The sequence below is a fragment of the Gambusia affinis genome, linkage group LG06 (genome assembly GCF_019740435.1).
Source record: "Gambusia affinis linkage group LG06, SWU_Gaff_1.0, whole genome shotgun sequence".
Taxonomy (NCBI): Eukaryota; Metazoa; Chordata; class Actinopteri; order Cyprinodontiformes; family Poeciliidae; genus Gambusia; species Gambusia affinis.
In genome coordinates this window covers 21,578,568-21,604,478 of record NC_057873.1, presented here as the reverse complement: position 1 = coordinate 21,604,478, position 25,911 = coordinate 21,578,568, and the positions used below count along the sequence as shown (strand labels likewise).

The window sequence follows — 25,911 nt, the reverse complement described above, 5'->3', positions numbered from 1 at the left end:
TATTATTTTCATATATGCATAGGTACTCTACCATAAATGGTAAAGATTATGCAGCGGCCACTTACTCTTGGCGCGGTGTGGAATGGGCACGGCTACATTCTTGCCACGATCGTAGTCTTGGGGTTTGGGCGGTGAGGCAGTGAAACGGCAGATGCCGGGCTCTGATGGTGTGCTCATAGACGTCATACTGTCTGCGTTGTCATTGGTACCTGTAGTCATCTGATCAGACGAGCTGTCGGATATAAAGCACTCTGTAATCTCAAATTTGGCATGTTGCAGGTGTTCCTCCAGCTTCGCATGCTCGTAGGCTCTTGCCAGTTCTTCGTAGGTGGAGGAGGCACTCTCGGTGGACACCATGCTGTTGCGCCCCTTGTCTGTGGCATAAGAGAAAGTACATTTTGTCCAGTATTTTATGCACTCAAGTGCTCAAAAGTCACATTCTCCTCCACTTCTCCGCACGGTTTATTTGGTCCATGTTAATGCCTGTAAGTGTAATTTCACCCTTGTACCAACCTGTGTCCTGTGAGAGGCTGGCACTGTAGCTGTCACTCTCTGTGACAGTGATACCATGCTGAGAGCCCACTGTGCGCCAGTCTGAAGTGAGAGTGCGGGCTGGCGTTGAAGCCTGACACTTGGTCAGAGTCCACTGACTGGAGTAGCGGTTCCTGATGCTGTGGGCTGACTTAACACTCTTCCTTGACACTGGGTCTGGTGGCAAGCAGAAAAAAAACCCCCAAATAAATAAAAGGGACGCACATATGTACAGACAGTTTACAGTCAAGAAAATGGATGAACATTTACAGAGGAAAAAAAAAACAAAAACCACAACTTAATATTTGTGAACCAATATTTGTCCCCAGTACCGTGACAAAAAGTTGATATGTGACAAGAAATTGAGCAGAAAAGCAGAAATCTTTCACAGTCGATGTTTATACCAATTACTCTATGATAAATATGGCATTTGCACTAGAGGTTTCTGGTAAAATGAACAGTGATGGAAAAGAACACATACTGGTTCCTGGTCTGATGTCAGACATGTCTATCAAAGGACCTGTGTTTTGGATGAGGGCAGGGTGATGGACAGAAACACCAGTGCAGAAGCTCTGAGGATTCCCAGTTTGGTTGAACTCTGTGTCTGTCACAGGAATAGTGGCCTTGTCATCTCCTACAACAGGTAAAACGAATTTAGTTCATTAAACATACAAAGTTCCTAGTAACTGTTATCAATCTACATACTACTTAATCCAGTGAATGTGAAACATGCACAACCTTCTCATTGTTTTTTTTCTTCTCTCACCGATTTGCTTGATGCCTTCTTTGTCCTCAATTAGCAGCTGCACTCTGGGGATGTCAATGTGTAGCCGTGGGCCCTGAGGAGGTCCTTTCACTGGCGTGTCAAAGCTGCGGTTGTTTTTACTAATTCAGAGAAACAAGATCAGCATACACGATCACCTGTGTCTTTCAGAAAACGCATAAAGCTGACTTTCAGGGTAAATTTAAGTCTTTTCTTTATATTAAGCTAAATGAAATGTTGGAATTTGGGTCACAATATAATGTATCTCACCTGATGAGCATCTCTGCCAGGCTTTTGGCATCTAAGAGAACAGGAAATATAATATACATTTAGTCATATACATATAAGTAATTATTCTTTTATTTGTTAATACATTTATAATGTATTAACAATGGTGCCAACAACTACAAAATAGGGTCATGATGATCAAATTCTGTTGTTGATACTGGATTTCAAGGAAGGACACGACAAGCTACATGAGCTGCAGTTTTGATATATTTACATCAGCTCTTTCTCCTGTTTAGCATGCCAGTTTCTGGTGTTTGTCACTCAGTGTTAAACTATGATTTATGATACCAGTATAATGAAACTCAGAAAACTCCTTCATAGCTTCTGGCTTGAGATGGCTTCCCAAAGACAATAAGTGGTCCATTTGTGGCTTTCCCACTGAAAACTTTGTTTGAAATGACCCTGTAAAAATATCTGATTTCCCGGATCTGTGTCCTAAATCTAGGATCAATCTCAAAAACGTCAAAGCAAATTATGCTAACTATGCTTTAGAGTTTCTTATCAACTCCAAACTGAAGGGCTATTTCACAGTTTTTAATTAGTTTGATCAAAGCATTTTAAGATGCATGCAACTTGGAGTATATTCATTATTTGTGAAAACAACAAACTAAGCAATGTGAAAACGTCCTGGCACTAAAACCACCTTGGAATCAGTTACTGAATACTGAAATGGACTGAATAATACTACAACAACTGCAAATTTTGTGGTTTTCTATATTTCGGAAAACTATTTTTTATTCTGCCCCACAAAATATAGCTGAAATCCCACGAGAGAAACTCAATATTGCTGCACCAATAATACTAAATAAAACTGCCAAGGTAAGATAAGAACCGCTTAGAACATTGTAATGGAATCTCACTCTGCTTTACTTTTACTGTGTTTATGCTTTTCCTCTTTTCTCACACCGTCACTTACCTCGGAGTCTCTTCAGCCTCTTCTCTTTGCGTTTCTTGCGAATAGCGACAAACAGCAGCGCAACCCCAAGAGTCACCAGAATCACAGGACAGCCGATTGAAAACAGTTTCTTCACATCATCATTTTTTTCCAAGGGAGACTTAATGGGAGGAATGGTGCCTGTATACAACCAGGAGGATATTGGCAATGGCTTCTTTGTGACTGTGGTATTTTAGGTCGTATTGTTCAAATAAAATGTTGACCACCAAAGATAATCACTCAATACAAACAAAGAGAAAGAGTATCTACTCACTGCCATCATAGTTTGGCGTTGAAAACTGAGAACTCTGGTTGCCACAGCCAGCACTGTTACATGCTTTCATCTTCAACTCATACCAGGTGCCTTCACGTAGTTCTGCCAGAAACACGTCTGTGGTGGCGTTGGTGCGGACATGCTGCCATGTCCACATACCTGTACAAATGCAAACGTTCATCTCAAGTTCGTTTTATTTTGCTATGAGATTACCTGGAAAACTGTCAGTAAAGGCTGCACGATCTTGATATATGTATCCTTATATATGTTTTTTTATTTTTATTTTTTTTAATCAAGAACATTGTTAGTAGTTTCAAACTGAAGAGCAAAGGTCCCACCTTTTGGTCTGAATTCCAGTGTCATTGAGGTGATTGGACAGCCTCCGCTGGCCCAGCCCTGCAGGTTGAGACGAGCATGAGTGGAGTTGACGTAGGTGAAGATAGGCTGGTCCTTGTTGAACTGAGGTTCTGAAAAAGCCAAACACCAAGATGGATCAGTTTATATTTGTCTATTGGCATAAATATCATCAGTTATTATGAAATAGATTGTACAACAGCATTGGTAGTAGATGAAGTATTTTTAAAACTAAGAAAAACCTAAGAATCCAGTGCCTCATCCTCACTAAATGGCCTTTCAGCGAACGTCAACAAGGGACTTGCCAAATATCAAACTTCAGGTAGTATCTTCACAAGGTTTCTTGGTTTTGATATTAAGTCACCTGTCTTGCATCACAGCATGTTCATCTCCTGAACACAGACCTCGTCTCCATCCTAAAGTCTACAGTATGACTGCTGGACAGTCCTATGATGTTTAAAATTTAATGTCATAGTTTGAATACAAATTTGGCACCTTTAGAGATGAGAAATTTGTCATCAAGGATGAACCAGACATGACGAGGTTTAATCTTTTCTTCTTGATAACAAAACTGATCTCTTTTCATTTCCCCATGAAGTCACTGAAGGAAGCAGCGTGTTACCACGTAACTTAAAAATATATTAACAGTGCCCCTTTCTACTGCATTCTATTTCTATATTGTCTGATAGAACCTCGTTATTGGTCTTCTTTTTAAATAACTTATATAACGTTGATATTTACTACACCGTTATACCCTCCTTTAAAGTCACTTTGGATAAAAGCATCTGTTAAATGTAAAAACATAAATTAAGTCATCAAAACAGTTATGACATCATCATTCTGGTGTTCAGAAATTGTAAGATATAGCAATCTTGGTGAATCTCAACTTCTGGCTTTTACTAAAGAAATAAAAAATATGTTCATTTCTCATTATTGTGGCATTTGGCACAGGGAAATAATTTGTGGTAATCACAGCTGTTCCAAAACAGGAAGTGTTTAATTTAATCTCGGACAGTAACAAAAAAAAAAGGCTATGTTTTATCATACAATTCAAGTAATCATCTTGTTTCAACTACACAACTATATATATTCCATTCTAATTAGTTTATTGATTATGTCACTGTAGAGTATTTGCAAATCTTGGCTCTGGTCAGTAAATGACACCTGTTTAATTGTCTCCTGCTCTCTTTTACACATAAACTGGGTTTTATTCCCAGCAAAGCCGTTCACATATTTCCTCACTGAAGTTGTCAGAAAGAAAAATGAGTCTAACTTTGATAGAAAATCTGCCCATTAGGACTAAATTTTTCTTAATCATGGCCACTGTCGGTGCTACATGAAACTGGTGTTTCTTGATACGACATCTAAGCTGTACTTGACTATACCTACTGCATCTAAGCAATGGTAAAAGAGCAAAGTCATAAGGGACTGAATAAATTAAATGCAGTTTTACTCCTAAGCTCAACTCTGCTGCATCTCCAAACCAACACCTACTATAATGCTTTTAAGTTCAAAGTTCTCGAAAAAGTTACTGTGAATACCTGAGTGCTTATTTATATTAATGCACAGCACTAATGTAATTATAATAAAGCTTGTGCAAAAATAAGTGTAACTTTAAAACTAAAGTTACATGCTACATACATGATAGCCCGGCTTTTAAAGCGGATCTTCTTGGTTTTTTTTTTTTTTACCATGATATTGTTTCCTCTTTTATATGTCTGTTAATGTTGATGTAAATGTTTTAGATTCAACTTTTTCTGCCGCTACCTCGCCCGTGGGTCTTTGCCTCAATGATCTCGCTGATGCGTCCAGCTCCAACGCTGTTCTTGGCAGCTAGCTTGACTTTGTACCAGGTCCCACAGCGCAGGTTCTCCAGTTTAAATGAACGCTCTGATGAACTGATGAAAACATCTTTCCATTCTTCTGTGTTATCAACAGAATACTGTAGCACAAAGCCTACACGGAAAGAAAGACAATCAATACTCCTAATGATCCTTGTTCTTTTGTACCCAAGTCAAAGTATACATCCAAATGAACAACATAATAATTTAATGGGAAATTCTAACAAATTTGCTTTGTTGGCAAAGTGGAGAAAGTTGGGGAGTTAGTTATTCTGATATGATTTTTTTACATCACAAAAAACTGCATTTTATGAGGGGTATATACAGCTTTAAGATCTATGATTACTTTTGACTGCTCCTTATCAGCTCCTTCCAAATGTTATGATGTTGGTACCTTTAGTGTCCACCAGATGGCAATGAAAGACTACGCTTTGCTTTCAGTGAAATCCAAATAGACAAAGTGTTGCTGCTTTCCATCTACGCCGCCATTAGTTACCTACAAACCCAAAGCCTGGGATGGCGCTGACTGAGCATCTATGCAAATGCGGGTGTGCAATATGGTGACTGCTTTTATAATCAGTTTCCTTGCAGAGCCAGCTCCCTCCTGCTACGGGAGTATTTCTATCTATCCTCTGTCTGTCTTTGCCTCTTTCATCTGTATGTAATTATGCATTTCTGAATCACAAAAAAGGGTCCACTCTGTATTTTAATCCTTTGTACTGTTTGCTTTTCCCTCATTTTCTTTCTAACAGATGGTGTGACTGAGTCCGAAGCATTGCATTGGTTACTACGCATAATTTGAGCTGTGTTTTGAAGTTTTAAAGTCTGCCACAGAACAGAATAGCACAGCTACAAAGCTGTAATAACGCAAGAAGATACTAATTTAAAAATGATTTTAAAATAATACTGATTTTGCCACCTTAAAGTATTTGTAAATCTAGTTCTCAGTACCTTTTCTTTAACTGAATGGGAAACTCAGAACGAGCATAAATGTTTACTGTTGCCAATTTAGAATTAATGCAGAGATGTTTGTTTATGGGAACCTTGAGCATTGCCTTGCACAGATGGCCTTACAAGCAGGCAGGCATTCTGGTATTCACAAAAGATATACAGATGGGATTATGCATATATGCAGCACAGAACGATGTATGCAAATACCAGAGTGTGGAGCACCATTACTTGAAATACAAAACTGCACTTCCAGCACACTGTTTTTATTGCTTTCCATTTGGATGTGCACACTGAATGCACAAGAGTTTTTCTATTCGTTTGCTTGTTTTTCTGAGGATCTCTTGTAGGTTGGTTAATGGTATGTAAAAAAAAAAAAAAAAAAAAAGTGTCAGATTTGGGTACGATAAACACTTAATGAAATCACTTTTGAAATCAAAGTTGATCCTACTGCACAAAATTAAACCCTGGACAAAATTCTACACAATGTTGGAAAATGACCAACACAGCTGATGTTTGATGTGTCATATAGGTAATAACTGCAGCATGAAATCAGACAGCTGAATCTGCAACGCTCCCACCACCTCTCTATCCTGACAAATGGGATGAACAAAGACAGCAGCTGAAACTTCATTTGCATGCATGCCCATTCAGCCACACACACTGCAGCCTTCCACACAAAGAGATCACCAATAATACGATAATCAGATAGACACACAGTCAACAGGGAAGCATAAAAGCAGGACACCACTCAATGAATTGATGGATCAAACAAACACTAAAAATGTGGCAGGTAACAAAAAAAACAAACATCAAAAGCAAACAGTGATATACAGAAAGAAGACGGTATGAATTTAGCGGTGACTTTTTCATCACATGTAATCACAAAGTTACTTATTAAGTAATTTAATTCATACGTTATACACAGTAAATCCGTCAAACAGAGCAATACACTTCAAGTGTTTATTCCTGTTACGGTAATTTAAAGAAAAGGGCTTGGATGTAAAGGAAACCCAAAATGCAGTTTCTCAGAAAACTAGAAGGTTACATAACATCAATAAAATACTTAAATTGCGAAACTGTCAGCCTTCTGAACAGCATGTCTGTAAATTAAAGTGCTTCTGGAAAGTATTTACAGCGCTTCAATTTTCTCATGTTTCGTTATGTTACAGCCTTATTCAGAAGTGTACAAAGTCAGTCTTCAGAGGTTTCTGCAGTTTAAATGTAGTGTACCTGTGGTCAATTCAGTTGATTGGATTTGTCTTGGAAAGGCACACAGCTGTCTCTATAAGGTCCCACAGCCGACATCATGTAAGGCCAGGTCAGAGGTCAAACACCAAGCATGAAATCAAAGGAATTGTCTATGAACCTCAGAGACAGGTTTGTCTGAGGCACAAATCCAGGGAATGATCCAGAGATATTTCTGCGGTTTTGAAGTTCCCAATGAGCTCAGTGGGCTCCATCACTGGTGAAAGGAAGAAGTTTGGAAAAACCAGGACACTTCCTAGAGTTGGATGGTCATTTAAACTGAGCAATCGGTGGAGCTTAGTCAGGAAGGTGAGCAAGAACCTGATGGTCACGTTAACCAGGTTAGGAAAATGAGAAGGGGAAAAGTACTCTGAATCTTATAAAATTGTAAGAGAAAGAAAATGTAAATCTATATATATATATAAAAAAAAAAAAATCCAAAATATAACCAAAGTGAATTGAGACAAGGAATTCACTAAAACGGTAAGAGATGAGGAAAAGAAAACACAATAAAGAAATGGTCAAAAAGAGAAAATAAACTGAAGCTAGAAGTTCAAGCAACAAGAGATCATAACAGAATCAATGTGAATACGTTCCGGATGCACCGTAAAATCAACGTCTCATCTCTCTCGTACTAAGCCAGTCTGGTGTCTTGACTTGTCATGTCAGCTGAATTGATCATTACAATTTATCATTGTGTTGGGACAACACAAAGAAACCCTTCGTTTTAGTACAGCAACTCACCTCTGATGGAGCTGCCTCCATTGTCCCCTGGAATCCAGGCGAGAGTAATGGAGGAGGTGGAGGTGGTGGAGACGGTAAGACGAGGCTGATCTGGAGGGACTATGGAAGAGCATAGAAAGTTCAGAGCCTATTCTTTCCTGCTCTGGCAGAATCATGGCTGCTCATGAATGGCTTGTTCAATAGTTTCTCTTTTTTTCTTTCTCATGAATGCCACATGCTGCAGCTGAACCCATGTTCTCATACCTTGCACCAAAAGGTTGACTATGATGGTGTCGAAGCCCAATGTGTTGGTGGCTGTGCAGGTGTAATAACCAGAGTCTTCAGCTTTGACGGATCGCAGCACCAGCGTCCCGTTGGCCAGAATGAGACGCTGTCCATCGAGAGACACTGGGATTGCTGTGTCCTCACTAGAAGAAGTGAAGAAGCGATTATAAAAGAACAGTGACAGATACAGAGTCCATGGAAAGGATGGTCACCTGTCTTTGGTCCATTTGATGGTAGGTGTTGGTTCACCTACGGAACTACAAGGCAGACGCACCTCCTTCATCCAAGGAGTGGTTACCGTACCGCCAAATGACAAGATTTTGGCAGGGGCTGTTCAAGGAAAATGGATTCAAATGAAAGAAGAACATTTAATATACGTATAGAGAAGTAGCTGGAGGTGACTCGAACCTAACATACAAAGATGTGTGAATAGATTTATTAAAAATGTTATCTCTTTTGTAAGCAATTGGTGCACTCAACTATTTTAATTATTCTGCTGCCTTTACTTTATACCTCAATTAAAACCAGAAATAAGCTTGAAAAAAAAAAGAAAAGCCATCCTTCATTGTAGTACCATAAACCCAAACATAAAAATATTTGCATATATTTACAAAGTTACTTAAATTACATATTAAAGAATAACTGTTATTTTTTATTAGTTGGGCCACATTTATTGGTTCTCCTGTTAATACTTTGTGCAGCCTTAATCTGGTAACTTTGTGTGGAATGCATGCGCTAATAATTTTGATTAATATAGTAATTTCTTAACTTAAGCACATTTCTTAATGTGCTTAAGGTAATGGTTGCATTTTTATAAGACATACTTATAAAATATTATGCTGGTGTAATGAATGATAAATTTATTTATTTTACTTCAAGAATTTTTACACATATTTACAAAGGTTACAACTGCATGTGGAGGGCTCTGCTATGATTAACAAACAATCATAGCAGATTGTTTGTTAACAACAATCTAAACACCCTATACGGGTCAAATCAATACAATGTCATTTTTAATATTATCAAAAATATATATCCCTGGATAAGTATAAATAAATATATCTTTTATTTGTTTGATAAGCAGATGGATAGTAATTTTTTTTCTTTCTTGCGATTCATAAGAAAAGTAATTTGACTTTTCTTATGAATTTCCTGGGATTCATATGTGAATTTCTATGTTTTTATGGATAACATTTATTATGTTATTCATAAAAAAAATAAATAAATGAGGAAAAAAAAGATGATTATAGGAGAGGACAAAGAAGGAGCATAGAGGACACAAAAAAACATCCTCTCTGGTTGTCACATAACCTCTTTTTTCAGTGCTACTCCACCACCTGCTCTCTCTTTCTCTTTCCCACACTTGGCGTCTAAATGGTTGTGCTCTAGTGCACTTATGTTAAGGTTAAATTAGGTATTGACTGTTCTAGCCTGGAGGACACTGTTTTTTTTTTTTTTTACAGCAGCTGATCAGATGAGCCCGGCACTCACACCAGCAAGCCAGCCTTTGCCCTCGGAGGTCAGAAGGATGAGCAGATAAAGAAAAAGGACAGTTCATTCATACAACTTTTTCCCCCTTTGAATCCGAAAGCCTATTGATTAACTGTAACTGACACGCTCATTTCCTAAACACACTGAAATCTATCTTGTTTTGTTTGGGAGTTTTCTCCACTCCTGTTTAGTAATTTTCTCTTCCTCCTGTCTTTCCTGCTGGCTGGCTCCCCTCCTGATCATCTCCCTGGCTGGAGGCATTTTATCTGGTGCACTCTGAACTCCAAAATCAATAGCACACCTCTGTGAAGTCTTAACAGGCAGCAGCACAGAGGGAATCAAGAGAGAAAAAATAAAAACCTCTATACAGTGAGCCGACTAAGGGGCAAAGTGAGGAGAAGCTGAGTGATATCAAGAAAAAACATCCTTCAGGAATCGTCGCTTTTGTTTCAAACAAAGTCAGCAAGAGGCTTGAAAAGCAGCAACTACTCCAAACTTAATGGCGTCAAAGTGCTTCATGAGAATAAAAGAAGATGCAAGCAGTGAAAATCAATTAACACAGTTGACTCAGAGTAAATGTGTCAAAAATGGCTTTTAACATGATTTTTTTTAATCTTGTAAAAACACCAGATAATGACAACTTTCTGCTGACTTTCAAAGTATCACATCTGTAAATAATGGACAATATGGCTACATAATTTGAGAATCCTCTCCGAAGCATGAATTGCATGCGAGGCAATGATTTTTAAAATAGCGAATCCTTAAGTTTAAAGAAAAAATTTAAGTTATTAAATCTTTCAGACTTGTGCTTGAAAGAAAGCAATGGAGCAAGACCTCTGACAAAGTCAGTATCAAGCCGGTGTACAGATTAAAGTCCTTTCGACGAGATGCTGGAGAAAGTTCAGAATGAGTTTAAATGACGTGGTGGAGCACAGCTCTGTACTGACCCTCACTTTTTTGTTGCTGGAAAGAAGGCTGCTATACTTTTCCTTAGCTCTGAAGGAAAACAAACGTGGCTCTTTGGTAATATTTTTGGTCATGATTAACATGGACGCTCATTTTGACAAGCTATAAGAAGCATGTGTGTGAAGCAGGCAACAGAAGACTTAAGCAGATAGCAAAATAAATTACTGACAAATATCAGATTTTTCTCTGTTAGTCTCGAGACAGCAGAAAAGCCAAAATAACTTTTTTCAAAGAATTTTGCTGCATAACCATTTGAAAACTAAGACTAAATTTTGTTTATTACATTTTATTATTCACTAAATATCAAAAAAACAAACAAACAAACAAACAAAAAAAAAACACAAAAAAAGCATCACTACAAATTAAGTAAATACTGGGTTATGTAGCTTTTGCATCAGTCACATACTTATTTTTCTGCTTTAAATAAAAGCAATACAATCATTTTCAAAATTGTAGTTGTATATTTGTGTAAATGAGTTATTTCTACTTACGAGTAACCATACCACTAAAAAATTCCAACCGTTGCTTGCCATTAGGTGGAATATGTAGTGATTGAAATCTATTAATATGTTTAGTAGTCATAATCAATGTCAGAGTGCCATAAAAGGACTCACCCTTTGCAGCAGGCTCCACTGTAACTTTGTCGCTGATGTTACCGCGGCCGGCAGTGGTGACAGCAGCAGCCCAGATCAGGTACTGCTGCCGGTGGTTTAGGTGGGTGATTCGGTAAAGAAGAAGTTCTGGGTTAGCTTCATACTCACTTGGCAGCTGAAATAAAGCAGACAAAGCATGGGATCAAACATGACAGGCAAATCTGGCGGAATATAAAATGGTCCCTTTGTTCTAATACTCTGGGACTGGTCTAGTAAAAAAAAAAAAAAAAGAAAAAAAAAGAGAGAGACAAAATAATCAAGGCTACATCAAACTTTTCAGAGATAAATGTATTTATCTCTGAAAAGTGAGATGTGCAACTGGGTTTAGTCTCCCCTGAGCTTTAGGGTACGTCTCTACTGGGGCGACTGGTTCTGTGGGAAGAGAAGTTGTCTTGAAATCTGGAAGCTTAAAACATGGACCAGACACTGAGCCCCAAGTGGCTTACTGATCTCTGTATTGTAGTATGAATTTGTTTCTGTTTGAAATCCAATTGACATATATAGCGATATATGGGGATTGGACCATCGACATGGTCTGGAGCCGGAAAAGGGTAGAGTGTCTTCTCCGGGTCGGGGGGGCGAAGGGGGGGTGTCCTGCCCCAAGTGGAGGAGTTCAAGTATCTCGGGATCTTGTTCCTGAATGAGGGAAGAAGGGAAGGAAAGATCGACAGGCAGATTGGCGTGAAGCGGGCCCTGTACCGCTCCGTCGTGGTGAAGAGAGAGCTGAGTGAAAAAGCGAAGCTCTCGATTTACCAGTCGATCTACGTTCCCACCCTCATCTATGGTCATGAGCTTTGGGTCATGACCGAAAGAACGAGATCGCGGATACAAGCGGCCGAAATGGGTTTTCTCCGTAGGGTGTCTGGGCTCTCCCTTAGAGATAGGGTGAGAAGCTCCATCATCCGGGAGGGACTCAGAGTAGAGCCGCTGCTCCTTCACGTCGAGAGGGGCCAGTTGAGGAGGCTCGGGCGTCTGGTCAGGATGCCTCCTGGACGCCTCCCTGGTGAGGTGTTCCGGGCACGTCCCACCGGGAGGAGGAAGACCCAGGACACGCTGGTGGGACTATGTCTCTTGGCTGGCCTGGGAACGCCTTGAGATTCCTCCAGAGGAGATGGAAGAAGTGGCTGGGGAGAGGGAAGTCTGGGCCTCCCTTCTGAAGCTGCTACCCCCGCGAACCGACCCCGGATAAGCGGAAGAAGATGGATGGATGGATGGATGGATGGATGGATGGATGGATGGATGGATGGACATATATATAGCTTTACATTAAATTGCTTGAAGTGGTTGGCATGACTAGGAAATGACTCCAGCAATTTAATATAATTTAACAATTAGTAAGTTTTGCATAATTAGATCTTTTCTATTTATGTTTGAGTTTGGATTGAGATACTTCATGCATTCCTTGATAGTCTAAGTCTAACAGATCTCGATTTTCTTAGCTTACCAGATGTGTACCTGATTTCCTGTCCCTGTTGAAGAAAATCATTCCTACAGCATAATAATACCACCACCTTACTTAAATGATCAGATGACATTTGAAGGCACCTTGTTTACACTGGGTTTTACTCCAGATGACTGGAAACAAATACTTGCCACTTTTCAGATTCTCATTGTAAAATCATTAGATAAATTTGAATAATTTTTTAACTAACTTGAATAATGAACCACTCTTTGTTGGACTGTATGACATACAATCCCAGTAAGACACATTGTTGTCTGTGTAGCTTGGCAAAATGCGATAAAGCTGAAGCGGAACAGAAACTTTCACAAGATACAGTAGATGTGATGTGATGAACATCATTGCTGTATATTTTGTGTCAACTGTGTTGAAGTGGAACAGATAAAATGATGAGACAAGGTTTATAGAGGTTTGGGGGCATGTTACACTTGTTATAAGGCAAAACTGTCTGAATGTATAAAGCTAGAAAAGTGGGTAGGGATGGTAAAATAAAAAAAAAAAAAAAGATGTGAAGGTTTTACTGGGGGAAGGGAAACCCCCTTGCCCTTTCCTCCACCGTTCTCCTGGGAGGACAAACACAGATATGACAGAGCAAGACAACAGGGAACAGACTAATGAGTCACTTGGAGATATCATGAACAGTCATATCTACAGAAGGGATCTTTGATGGAGGAGAGGCGAGGAGAGGCACATAAACAGAGAAGGAGACATGGCTATAAAAACACACCAACACACATAGACTGAGGCACCGACACACAAAAAGATGCACACACAGAGAGTGGCACACACGACCTGGAGGTGGATATGTAATTGCAGTGTGTTTAACCCGGCCATGTGTCTGCTGTCTAGACATGTACGCATCACTGTCCCCTCAGCACACACACATGCAATCCCACATTCACAGAGAGAAAAATCACTATTTTTTCTTACTGTCAATCACGATTTTCCTACCCACCAATTATACCTGTATTCCCTCAACTCCTACTCCACACCTACTCTTCAGCTAACTCAGCCTTTTCGTGACACACACACACACACACGCACGCACACAATCCAGATGAACAGACACACTTTCACAGTTGTCCTTGGCCATTCAGTCCGTTTCTGTGCTTTCATCTATGAAAAGAGTCATAAAACGAAAACGACATCACAAATGTAGCACATTTGTGCGCCGGCATCATTTCACATCTTCCACCAGCTAAATCACGTTTTACCACACCTCAGTGATTTAACACTAACTTACATTTCTGACAGACAGCAGATTGATGAAAGGAAGGTTGTGATACAGGAGTCAAGTGGGTTGAAAAGTCAGAGAAAAAGTCACACGAGTAAGATCTGTGAAAACTGCTGAGCTCAGATCTTTTAGTGCTGAGTGGTGCAACGAAACCTCGGCTGGTGGCCGGGACATCAGTAATGATGGTGACCAGTCAATTGGAAATACTGAAAAATAAGACCTCTTCCAATAAGTATCAATGTTGTGGTAGCCACTGTTGAGTGTTGAGTGAGCAACTAAGTCAAAAAGAAAACAGTTATTTTCAGTTTTTCATTTGAAAGTAAGTTGGATGAAGCACAAAAGATATGAGAGCTATTTCAAGTATTACCAACATTTGCTAACCATGTTAAATGTACCAGTCACTTATATGAGATTCCAAATTCAACTTACTATATAAACTACACAATTATTTGGTCTGGTTTTTAATTACTCAAAAATGCTGTTTTATAAAGAACACTCATGTCATGTCGTCTCTTCCCCTGCTACAAATAATGATCACTTACTGAAAAAAAGATATATTAAATGGTAATTTCCTATATTGTACTTCCTAGAGAGAATTAGGCATTGCCAGTACAAAGCTTTACAGAAACTGGCTATGCATTTCTGATTGGTGTATGTTTAGTAAGTACAATGCTTTAATCAGATCTATGTCTTTCTTTTTTTTTACTCCCACGAACAAGTCATCATTGTCAAAATTACTGAAATTTGTCTCTAATGTGTTCATTCCCTTTTGTCTGTGCCATTCTTATCTGGTTTCCCTGCCTCTTTATCCAATGTACCATCTTTTCCTTTCCTTCGCCACTCCTCATCCATCTCCTCATTTTCCTCTGTCACCACTTTTCCCTATTATTCCACTTATCTATGCATCTATCCACAGATAACCCCATGTGTTTTCAACAGTTCCCTCATAATCCCACCTCCCTTTAAATATTTCTCTGCACATTTGTCTCCATATCCTCTGCAGTGGGAGAAGGAAAAGGATGGATGGATGGATGGATTGACACATGGAAGTACAGTGTAGGTGGGAAAATCTTGGGAGGAAGGATTGACAGAGTGTGTACTGCTGTAACGGATATTAAAATATTCCTCTAGCGTGGAGATAGCGGTGATCCGGGGAACGATAGAGCAAGATAATGAAAAGAGGAACAAAAGTACTCCCCGCGCGGAGTGTCTGACCCCCTCCCCTCCCTCCCTCCCTCTCTCCAGTCGCACTCATTTACATAGTAATCATCCCAAACTCTGCATGGGAGCTTGGGAGACAGAAAGAAAGGCCGAAAGAAAGAGATAGATGGATAGACGCGTAGATATAAAGAATAATTTGTGAGGGAGGGAGGTAAAGAACAAGATGGATTTATTTTTTTCTTGAAAGGTCCGTGGGGTGCATGGGTGTGCTTGGATGTGTATCGATGGCAGATGTATTTCTTGGTTTTGAATTCACACGGTCATAAAAAAACATTAAACGCATACTGTGTATGAATGAAGCACTTTGTCCCTGGCGTGATAAATTTCAGTGTTTTTCTACTCAAATGTGTGCATGCGTACGTGCGTGTGTGTGAGAGAGATAGAAAGAGTGGGAGTGAGAGTGTGTGTTTGCTCTCGGCTTGTTTTCCACCCAGGTTGATGAACAGATGAGGTTGTCCTGGCAACATGATGAGACGCAGATATGTAAATGAAGCTGGAGGGTGAGCTTGCATGCACACACACTGCAGTATGAGGGGAGCTAATTTCACGCACACATCTTGCTGAGACTGCAGCAATAGGCCTCAGACACACACACACACACGCACACACACACATGCACGCCTATAGCGAAGCACAGACACATGCATAGAAACTCAGAAACAACAAAAGCAGTACAGCCCTTAATTAAATAAAACTGCCACCATCCCCACAACATACAGAATGCACAACAGAAGGTCTTTCTGTTTCATAAAAAAAATAAAAATCTGTCCTTGCTTATTACTTAGCCACATTAAAGCCTCCTTCTTACCAGTTTTTAATCATTTATCAGTACTAAAATCCACCACACCCCTATGGTAACTCACCGGTTGGCCGGAGCCGGAGCTGGAGCAGTAGATAGTGTACTTGCGGATGATTCCATTTGGTTTGTGAGGGGGCAACCACGATACTACGACACTGCTGGCAGAGGAGGGCACTGCTTTAATGCCAGCTGGAGGTCCGGGATCTGAAGCGCACAAAGAAAAAAAAAACAAAACCCAACATCCTAAGACATTTATTCCACGTTAAAATATAACATTTTAACTATCTTGATCGATTTTGTATATTAGTGGTGTAAAGCAAAAGAGTTTGGAAAAACAATATTTGAGAAACAGTTATTTTAATGCAGTGGCTAAGCAAAAAGCTCAGCCACAATTACATGAGTCATGTAATTGTGGCTGATGTAAAAATGTGAACGTGTTCTTTCAGAGTCAGAATGCTCCAGGTTTGATGGTTTGTCCCCCTCTGGCCTGAGTCTGCACTGGCCAACGGACAGCTTAAGCCGCTCAAGACTGTAGAGATGATGGTGGACATCCAGACAGAACCCCAACACACTCCTTCCCTCACAATCCTTAAAAGCACTGTGTCTGCTGTTGACTGTTTGTTTGAAACAAGTTGGGGAGCAGTTAGTTGCAATCACTGACCATTAAAGTCTTTAAGTAAAAATATTATACAGTCAAAAAATCCTTGGTAAAATTGTTAAGAATAATGCACCAAAGGATGTAATCGTCTCATCTTCTCACCATCTTGTAACTGAGTCGTGTAATATTGGCTCATGATTTTATATCAAGGCTGTAAACTACTTGTCATTGTACTGACATGTCAGAATACACAACAGTGACAGTACCAACCTTTTATTTGTGAAAGGAGAAAAAAATGGCTTTGTTAAATGCTTCAGTGTGAGGCAGCAGGAGTCTTATGGAGGGTTGTGTGATCTTTGCAGAGTTGGGATATTAGGAAGATAAATAATAATTAGCATTTTTAATAATTAGTATTTCAGCTTGAAATGCTCTTCCCTAAATATCCTTTGGCCTTTTCATAAAATTATAAAAAATCAGCTCCAGCATGAAACCGATACTGCTGCAAAGATGAACGTCTCATTAAGCTGTCTTGGCCTTTATAAACGGAGCTAGTCATGGCCTCAACAATGCATGCACATATATTTGTGAAAAAGTGTCGGAAAACAATAAATTTTGTAAAAATGAAATGCTGCTCCCACATCACAACCATCCACACTGTTGTGTGACCAACGTCCCTGTTGAATAAAAGGCCTGTAGACCTACTTCTACTACCTCCATGTTGCTTTAGGTATATTAACTTACTCAGGCAGAAGGAGGTATTTAAGCCCTTAGATGAAAGTGTTTTGTGAAAGTGGCTTCAAATGTATAGAATATACAGAATCAAACATCAAAACGGTGATGCTTAGACATTGGCAAAGATATTTTAGTAGTAAAATAGTAGATTAGTCTGAAATAAGATATGTTGGGTTTTGTAGAAAAGCAAGCACAGATATTAGGTGAAACAAATATAGAATAGAATGTTTATTTTTATTTTCTTTAACCAAGTGTTGTTTTCCAGCTGGTTTCACCACAGTTTTATTTTCTCTGGTATATTAATAACTTGTTGTTCCATTAATAAATGTAAACTTTCTTATTAACATATATCTGCCAATATTCCAACATAATATTTCCAGATATTTTACTTAAACAATGATTTACATTAAAAGCAAACAATTTTCCTTGCTTTATTTTCTCCAAAAAGAAAATCATCTAATGTTTTTGTCAATCTGCTGTTGAGCATCAGTGTTGTGCACAGATTTCATGACTAGGATTCAAAAATAAACCTTTTTGTTTATACAAGAAAAGCCTTTAGTTGTGACCTTGCTCTTGGCATGATATTTGACCACATATGTAAAAAGTAACACTAGAAGTGAATTAAAGGCAGAGATCACACTAACTGAAAACATTCCATTTAAATTAAGCTGGAAGTTATTTTAATTTTAGCATTAGATGTGTAATAACTTTAATTTGGTCATCTTCAACTGTTCTACGGTTACAGCAACCAAAAATTAAATGCAATCATGAGATAAAACCCACAAAACTGCTAAAATGTAAGCTAAAAACAAAACAACAACAAATCAAAAAGAAAAGAGCAATGGGTCTCCAGGACCTTAAAAAAAACAAAACTATATATATATATATATATATATATATATATATATAAATGGTCATTTTAAAAGTTCTTATGTTTACTGTCCAGTGTGTTTGGGCATCTAAGAGACAGAGGCATAAGATGTCAGGCTGAGAACTGGCTGTTTGCACAATTTCATTGCAAACACTTTTCCATGTGTTACAGACAGAACCGAAGGCGAAGGGAAGGGTTAAGCCAAGAGAGACCGATAACGTTTGTGAAGAGGTTGCCCCTGGACACAGTGTCAACACATATCAGGGGTAAAAAGACAGACTCCGACAGACACACTCAAAGACTAAGAAAATACACACATTTGAAGAGCTCTTGCGCAGAGGCCAGCTCAGAAAATGGAGATACGGCAAGGAAAAGAGAATAAAGGCCTTTTTTGAAATGACACTTCTTAGAATCTCTCTCCCTCCCCCTCTCCAGCGCTCCCTCATTTTCTCCATCTCGAGATGCCTGCCTCCTTCGCTGACTGGCCCCAGGGATGGAGAGGAGAGGCGGATACGGATGTAATCCACAGCCCGCCAGTGTAAGCACAAAATTAATTCTCTCTAAGCCACAAAGAATTAATCCCTTTCCTCTTGCTTCGTTGTGAGCTACTCGCACACAAACAATAATGAACGGTGCACACATATGCAGCGATACGTGCACACCAATTCAAAGACTTGTCCACATGCAAAGACAGTTCTAACCCCCCAGATGCACACGCATACCCACGCCTTCACACACACTGACTGACACCCTTAGGGTTCTTTGCAGCACACACTTTTTGGCTTCTTAATTTTCATTAGCACTGGTAATGGCATATCAGAGCACAAAGAGGTTGTTAATCAGCAACCTCAGCCTTACAAAGAGCCCCTCTGCACCCGCTGGCTCCCTGCCTCCCACACTGCTGCCTAAACTGGGAGGAAAAATCCTTAAAGCTGTTTCAGAAAACAGCGTCAAGGCAAATGAAACATTATTGTGGGTAATTTAATTACCTGGCTTATCTAAGCTGATACAGCGAATAAATGCAAACTTACAGTCTTCACGGGTTTGGATATACAGGACGTTGCTCCGAACACCGTCTCCGGCCTGGGTGAAGGCCAGAACCTGGATGCTGTAGTTGGTGAACTTCTCGAGGCCTTTGAGCTCCACCTGCTCCTTGGTGGTTGTAATATTTTGCATTTCACCCCACTCTGGGAACAGGATTGGTGAAAGTAAAACTCTAAACTGAGGCATCAAATGATCACAGTTTGAGTATTTACAAGCTTTTCCACACACTGGCACAGAAAAAGACATTTTTATGTCTGAAGAAACATAGGATATTTCTTAAATCCAGAAATATACCATAAGTTTGAGTACAGTCATTTGGTGAGAAATAAAACCCAGGTTTCAAATGAATATTTTTAATCTGACATATTTATTTGTGCCATTGCTGGTAAAACTTTGTACAGATTCCTTTTTGCCAATGGAACAGCACCACAACAATGTTCTTACATAGCATGGTTGGAACAATATTTAAGAAAAAGAGGGACCATTTCTCTCATCATCATCATCATCATCATCATCATCATCATCATCATCATCATCATCTCTTCTCTTCAGCTCGCCCTACATATTTTCCATATGATAATAAGGTTTGGGGAATAACATGGACATTGAATGAGGTTGCATGTAACGGCATGTAATTTCTATATAAATCTGGCCATTTTTTTTTGAATAATCATCCTGCTTAAAGACCCCAAAAATTGACTATGTTTAGGTTTTTTGGTATAGTGTACCAGATTTCTTTTATTAAGTCTCGTCAATCCAGACTCCATTGATTTGTGCAATTTGCTTGATGATTAAAAGTCACTAGAAATTGATATCAACTTAAAAACACAAAAATAGAATTAAAATGAATTATTTTGACAGACAGACAGACAGACAGTCGTACCTCCGTCTGGGAACACAGCCCAGAACACAACACGATATCCCTTCAGTACACCATGGAGAGTCAATCTAGGAGGTTCGGCCCAGTTGATCACCGCCTCATCTGACGTTACGGAGATGGCTCGAACGTTCTGAGGAGGCTGACTAGGCACTAAAGATGAGAGAGAAAGACGTACGTATTGCTAATGTGTCTTTAGCATTTAACAACATGTGTCTAAAAGGTTAACTAAAAATAACAGGTAATCACAAAATGACTAAGGAAATAACCTCATGCTACTTTTCAAAACATATAATTCACAGAGGAGTCACAATGGAGAGTACATGGTTTTGTCCAAGAAATAAACAACCGTACAGATGTGTTTGCACCTTTTCAGATTTCATACACGTCTATACTAGGTGGAAAGTTGACAAACGTCTACACATAGCCAGTTAATCAAAATGTCAAATATGTAATCAGAAAATCTAAGTTTTAATTGAGGAAACCTTGTTAACCATATGATAAAAGTACACAGCTAACCATAGTTGTTAAAGAGAACTTAAATCCATGTTGGCAGGTTGAGGCTTTACAAAAATCCTCTTGGAATTGACCCCAAACCTCTGATCAGTGAATATTTAATTTAAACTACTGTGCCAGTCTTTGGTTGGTAGGAATAAGCCCTTGTTGTTACAGAGAGAACAAGCAACACATATCGAACGGCCCCTGCTGCACATATGTAAAACAAAAAGTTCACTCAAATGTTTCAGAATAAAAAAAATACAATTTCACATCAAGAAAAGCAACATCGAATCATCTAAAACATTAAACGTGGCCAATTTAAAGGATACCTCCACAAAATATGGCAAGAAATCATTTTGATACACCTATTCGACATTTCCACATCCAACCTAGATTATGTAAAACAGAGTAGTGACTTATAAAAACAACTACCACAAAACCCTGCCATGCTTCTACTTTGATGTATAAGATCATCTCTCTTTCTCCATACAAGCCCCACTCTGTCTCTTCTAGCCCAGGTGTCTTTGGTATTGGCTGCAACTGACCACCAGCCATTCAGGCTTTGAATTACTCCCACTGTTGAAGATGAACAGAAGTCAACTTGTGAAAGGAGTAAGGACAGGAAGAGAGGAAGAGAGTTGACTAAAAGACAGCATGCAATCAAAGAAGGAGATGGTGCCAAGTCCACCAGAGAATTTCTCTGCAGCTGGTGGAGAGAGTAAAGGAAGTGAAGGGGGTAGGGGGGGAGGATGGAGGAAGGGAGACAGAAATAAACGAGGGTTAGAAAACTAAAACAGAGCTTTGCATTAATAGATCTTTGAAGCTAATGATAAATAATGAGGATGCATCAAAAGATAGCCCAATATCCATATTTAGACCTTGCACAGAGGCAAAGTAAGAGTTAGAATGCAGGCAAAGAAAGTAGACGCCTAAAAACATCTAAGATTTGGCTTTTTCTTAACTGCTCAACAGATTCATACGTCTGTTACAATGATTAGAAAAAACAACACAAGAAGAGGTGCACATTTTTGGAAAACCCTGTTAACATATCGAAGGCCATTGTGGTCTAAATCCACAATAAGGAGTAGATGGAGAAAAGAGACAGAATATAAAAGGGGGAATTGAGGAGGAGAGTTAAAAGCAAAGGGGGAGAAAGATGAAAAGAGGGAGCAGAGAGACAAAGCACTCAGCTGTGGATAATTACAGCAGGAAGCCAGGAGAGGGAAAGAGAGAAAGACAGACAGGGAGACAAGCTAATTATAATTATTTTTAGTATGCTTGTTGGTATCATTATTATCATAATGGCCATCAATATCACTGTCGCCAGGGTTACAACCACAGGAAGGAACCAGGAGGGCTATGTCTCTTCTGGACCAATGAGGCTCAGCCAACTGCGGACAATCATGCGACGCATGTGTTTATGTGTACTAGAATGTTTTATACATGACAAAGAAATTTGAGAATTGGATTAAAAATAAATGGAAATATATAGTGCTCTATATCATTCAGAGAAAATGCATGAGTATAAATAAAATCATCAAAAATTGTGTTCTTTGAAGGCTGGAAAAATGTTTTTCTTCTTTATACATTCATATGATGTTGCTTTTGTGGTTAAAAAATATAATAAGCTTGTAATGGTAGATTTCTGACAAAGACAAATATTACATTCAGGTTGTTTTGCAATGTTTTCAGGTATAAAATGTGTGACATTTTGTGGGTAATCTTATCTTTTTTAGCCAATAACCTTAAGTAATTTTCCATATTTAACTTTTTCTCTGCTCTTAGCTGGGCCCTCTTTGGTAAAATGCTTTAGACAGATCTTCAAACATTCAAACTGTAATTACTCTATTTAATACTAGAACACCATTTAATTTACTGAAAACAAAACAGCAGAGCTTTAATATAAATGCAAAGTTGTTTAAAGACAGAAAGAACATGAGTCTACTGTCTCTCATCTTCCTGTCATGTTTTATCCAAAGTCTACGTAGATCAATGTGTTTTTATTCCCAAAATATCAATGTCAGTCTTTTTATGTGGCCAGGCAGAGTTAATATCAGCTGCTTTTTTTCCCACATGACCGACTGTATGTGTCTTTATGTACTCAAGTTTTTTGTTTTAGTTGTGTGCTTTGTGGATTTTTGCATGGTTGCTTTTGTTGCTAGAAACTTAAAGAAAATGTCCATTTTACACTCTTTTAATAGACAATAAAGAGTCTTGTCTTATCTAATCTGAAATCCTATTTGAGACACTCTCTGGCTTCTATTTGCAGTTTTAGTGGTGCCAATGTCAGATCTTCTCATCAGGGTTTGGAAGTATTTGAATGTACATTTAAAAGTGTTAGTACACAGAAAATAGTGGCATCATGACATCCGTTTGCAGAAATATCAAAATAAAAGTGACATTTATGAAGCTAAACAGTCTCCTTGGGGTTCAATCCCCTACATAAATACAGAATACTATAGTTGAATACTACTTTTATGAAGAACTGTTTTTAATTATGTAAGCATAACACTCCAAGCTAGTTCCCTGGCTGTGGAAAATCAAAAACTGCCTCTTGCATTGTCAAATGTTATCACTGTTACTGCTTTTAAGAATAACCTTAAATAAGGTGCAAGAAAGAATGTTAATGGATTTTGATCAAATTTCTTGAAATATTGCACTAAAAAAAACATTTTTAATGAGTCTATGCACAACAGCCACGTGAATGGTTGGAAGGTGCTATTGAAAATGACTCCTTTAGACATTAGTGACACTGTTGCATACCTGACACACACAAAAGATTTTCAAATATTGTCCCAAACTGTGCAATACTAGAAAACATGCCTTAGCAGCTCATTTAATCATTTGTTCACTCACTCTGAAATATTCTGTTTACCCCTCAGTAGTCAGGGGGCACAACAGCTTCTCCACATGTATTTACTGAGATCACTCAGTTTCCTGCAATGCACTACGCTGTGTCTTTGAGACTATCTGTGTCCTTGGTGCAGAAGCATTTGAATTCTAGCAGCACAGCATTTATCATTGCCTAGAGAAGACGAGTGAGAATATAACAATTGTGGATTGCAAATCAGAGAATGAGACTTGACAGAGATTATTGTACGAAGAGAAAGCTAAAACAAATGCAGAAAATTGCAGTATATGTAGATCAGAGAAAAAGTAGAGTGGAGTTGAAAAGATTCATAGTGCTGGCAGGTAAATGTTTATAATGATCCATGCTGTTTAACTTGTTTTACCACTGCTGGTCAACAAGGGATCTGAATCCTCAATGAAGATGAATCACCAGTAATAACGATGACACCTGATGTGTGTTATGTTTGTGGTGAACCTTACCATCCTCCAGTGTTGTCGCATTGATCTCTGAGCTTGAAGGTCCTGTGCCTGCTCTGTTGAAGGCCTGGACAACCACACCATACTGAGCAAACTTCTTCAGGTTGTCCAGGGTGTAGACCTCACTGTCTCCAGTGGCTTTCATCTCAACAATGCTGTACTGGCCGTTGCTGCCAGGGCCATTCTCTCTGTAGCCGATCTGGTAACCGCGGATAACCCCATTCTGTAGCTCTTTTCTTGGAGCCTGTAGAGAAATATAGCAAGAACAGAAAAAAAGTGTATTAGTTATGGTATTTGGTGCCTCCAGCTGCTATCAGAAAATGATTTTATCTGGTGCAGTGAGACTAAGATATTGCAAAAGTTGGTGCTTTGAGCTTGCAACAGACACTTCTTGACTTGGTCCACCTTGCAAAATGAATGCATCAACATACCCCTACTTATGCTACATTTGGTAACTTAACACAATGAAAAGCAACTTTAACATAAAAAAATCCTAACACTGGCATCCTGTAGCTCAGACAAAAAAAATAAAAATACAGTACTGGTGTTAGTTTATAAATCACTGAATGGCTTAGCATCACATTACAATAAAGATTTGTTGTATCAACCTTCCTGCCCTCTCATGTCTTCTGGTTCTGGTCTGCTCTGCATGCAACACATTCTCACTCCCAACTCGTCACATACTGACGAGTTGGGACGACTTCTAACCATGTGCCCCTTCGCGTCAATAGTTGACGACTTGGGCAGGTTCCTTCAGCGTCACACGTTGACGATTTGGGAAGGTCACATGTTTTACATGGATTATTGACGCGAAGGGTTCTCGCAAACTCTGCCGAACCATCAAAACCCCATGATTTGGTTAGGTTTAGGGCAAAAATTATGGTCAGGCATATGGTAAAACCCCTCACGTCACATATTGACACGAAAGGGGTTCCCCCACGCATCAATATGTGACGAGGACGGACGTTCCCATGAGTCAATATATGACGAGTCGGGAGTGAGAATGGGTTGCTGCATGCCCAGAACCAGAACCAAACACAGAGAAGCAGCATTCAGCTTCTATGCACCACAAATCTGTAACAAACTTTCAGAAAACTGCAAAACAGCTGAAAGACTGACTTCCTTTAAATCAAGACTAAAAACTCACATGTTTAGAGATACTTTGTACCATAATAAATTAAACATTGATCAACATACTGGACGTGTATTGATAAATTTGATAATTTCACTTGCCAAAATGTAATGTTTGTCACTGGCTTCTCAATTGTCGACTGCATGATGTTTTGATGACTTTTTAATTTTTGTGTTTTATGATGTTCAACACTGTGTTTTATGAAGTGCACATTTCAGCAATTTGTTGCTGAAATATCCTATACAAATAAACTTGATCGATTGATTAACTGAGAAGAGAAGCTTGCTTACAGGAGCAAAACTATTGAGAAAGCAAAGCACATGTTGTATAAACTTGCCTTCCAGGTCACCCGGATACTTTGAGAGGTGACTGGCTGAAGGATCACATCCATTGGAGGACCATCAGGCTCTGTGCAGTGAGAAACAGAAAGTCAAAGTCTGTATCATTAATTCCCATTAAAACACAGTTCAGGGTTTTACTATTTTTAGTACATCTTATTTTTTAAAAAAAGAATTTGAACCAGCATAAATGCATAAGTAAAGATTGTGCCGTTCAGAAACCTACGTGCTTCTTCGGTGCTGATGGTGAGCTCTTTACTGGCCTCACTCTTGCCTATTGCATTGTATGAGAACATACGGATACTGTAGACGGATGCAGGGTGGAGGTCTACTATGTTGGCCTGATTGTTTGTGGGAGATATATTTCGAGTGGCATGCTTCAGCTCCCAAGTATCTGTCAGGACGAAAAATGAAAAAAAAAAAATCTAATTTCACTAACCAACAGTCACAGTAAATTATAAAATGCTCTGTTGTGTCAACAA

General features: G+C 39.0%; 1 protein-coding gene across 3 annotated transcripts in view; it reads right to left on the bottom strand.

Annotated features, from left to right (window-relative positions):
* The window catches only part of LOC122833226 (Down syndrome cell adhesion molecule-like protein 1 homolog), a 116,777-nt gene that overhangs the window by 3,554 nt on the left and 87,312 nt on the right, over positions 1-25,911 (bottom strand). For 2 of the 3 annotated variants that reach the window (XM_044120650.1, XM_044120649.1), the window contains 19 exons: positions 25,656-25,823; positions 25,429-25,499; positions 23,963-24,203; positions 20,141-20,287; positions 19,245-19,400; positions 16,077-16,216; positions 11,261-11,414; positions 8,402-8,519; positions 8,169-8,332; positions 7,926-8,024; positions 4,912-5,100; positions 3,129-3,257; positions 2,791-2,949; positions 2,499-2,657; positions 1,565-1,595; positions 1,298-1,416; positions 1,013-1,165; positions 514-708; positions 66-374 (listed from right to left, as the gene is read on the bottom strand). In XM_044120650.1, the coding sequence (XP_043976585.1) occupies positions 66-374; positions 514-708; positions 1,013-1,165; positions 1,298-1,416; positions 1,565-1,595; positions 2,499-2,657; positions 2,791-2,949; positions 3,129-3,257; positions 4,912-5,100; positions 7,926-8,024; positions 8,169-8,332; positions 8,402-8,519; positions 11,261-11,414; positions 16,077-16,216; positions 19,245-19,400; positions 20,141-20,287; positions 23,963-24,203; positions 25,429-25,499; positions 25,656-25,823 (2,901 nt within the window). The remainder of the gene's footprint in view (positions 1-65; positions 375-513; positions 709-1,012; positions 1,166-1,297; positions 1,417-1,564; positions 1,596-2,498; positions 2,658-2,790; positions 2,950-3,128; positions 3,258-4,911; positions 5,101-7,925; positions 8,025-8,168; positions 8,333-8,401; positions 8,520-11,260; positions 11,415-16,076; positions 16,217-19,244; positions 19,401-20,140; positions 20,288-23,962; positions 24,204-25,428; positions 25,500-25,655; positions 25,824-25,911) is intronic. The other variant, XM_044120651.1, reaches the window with a different exon arrangement.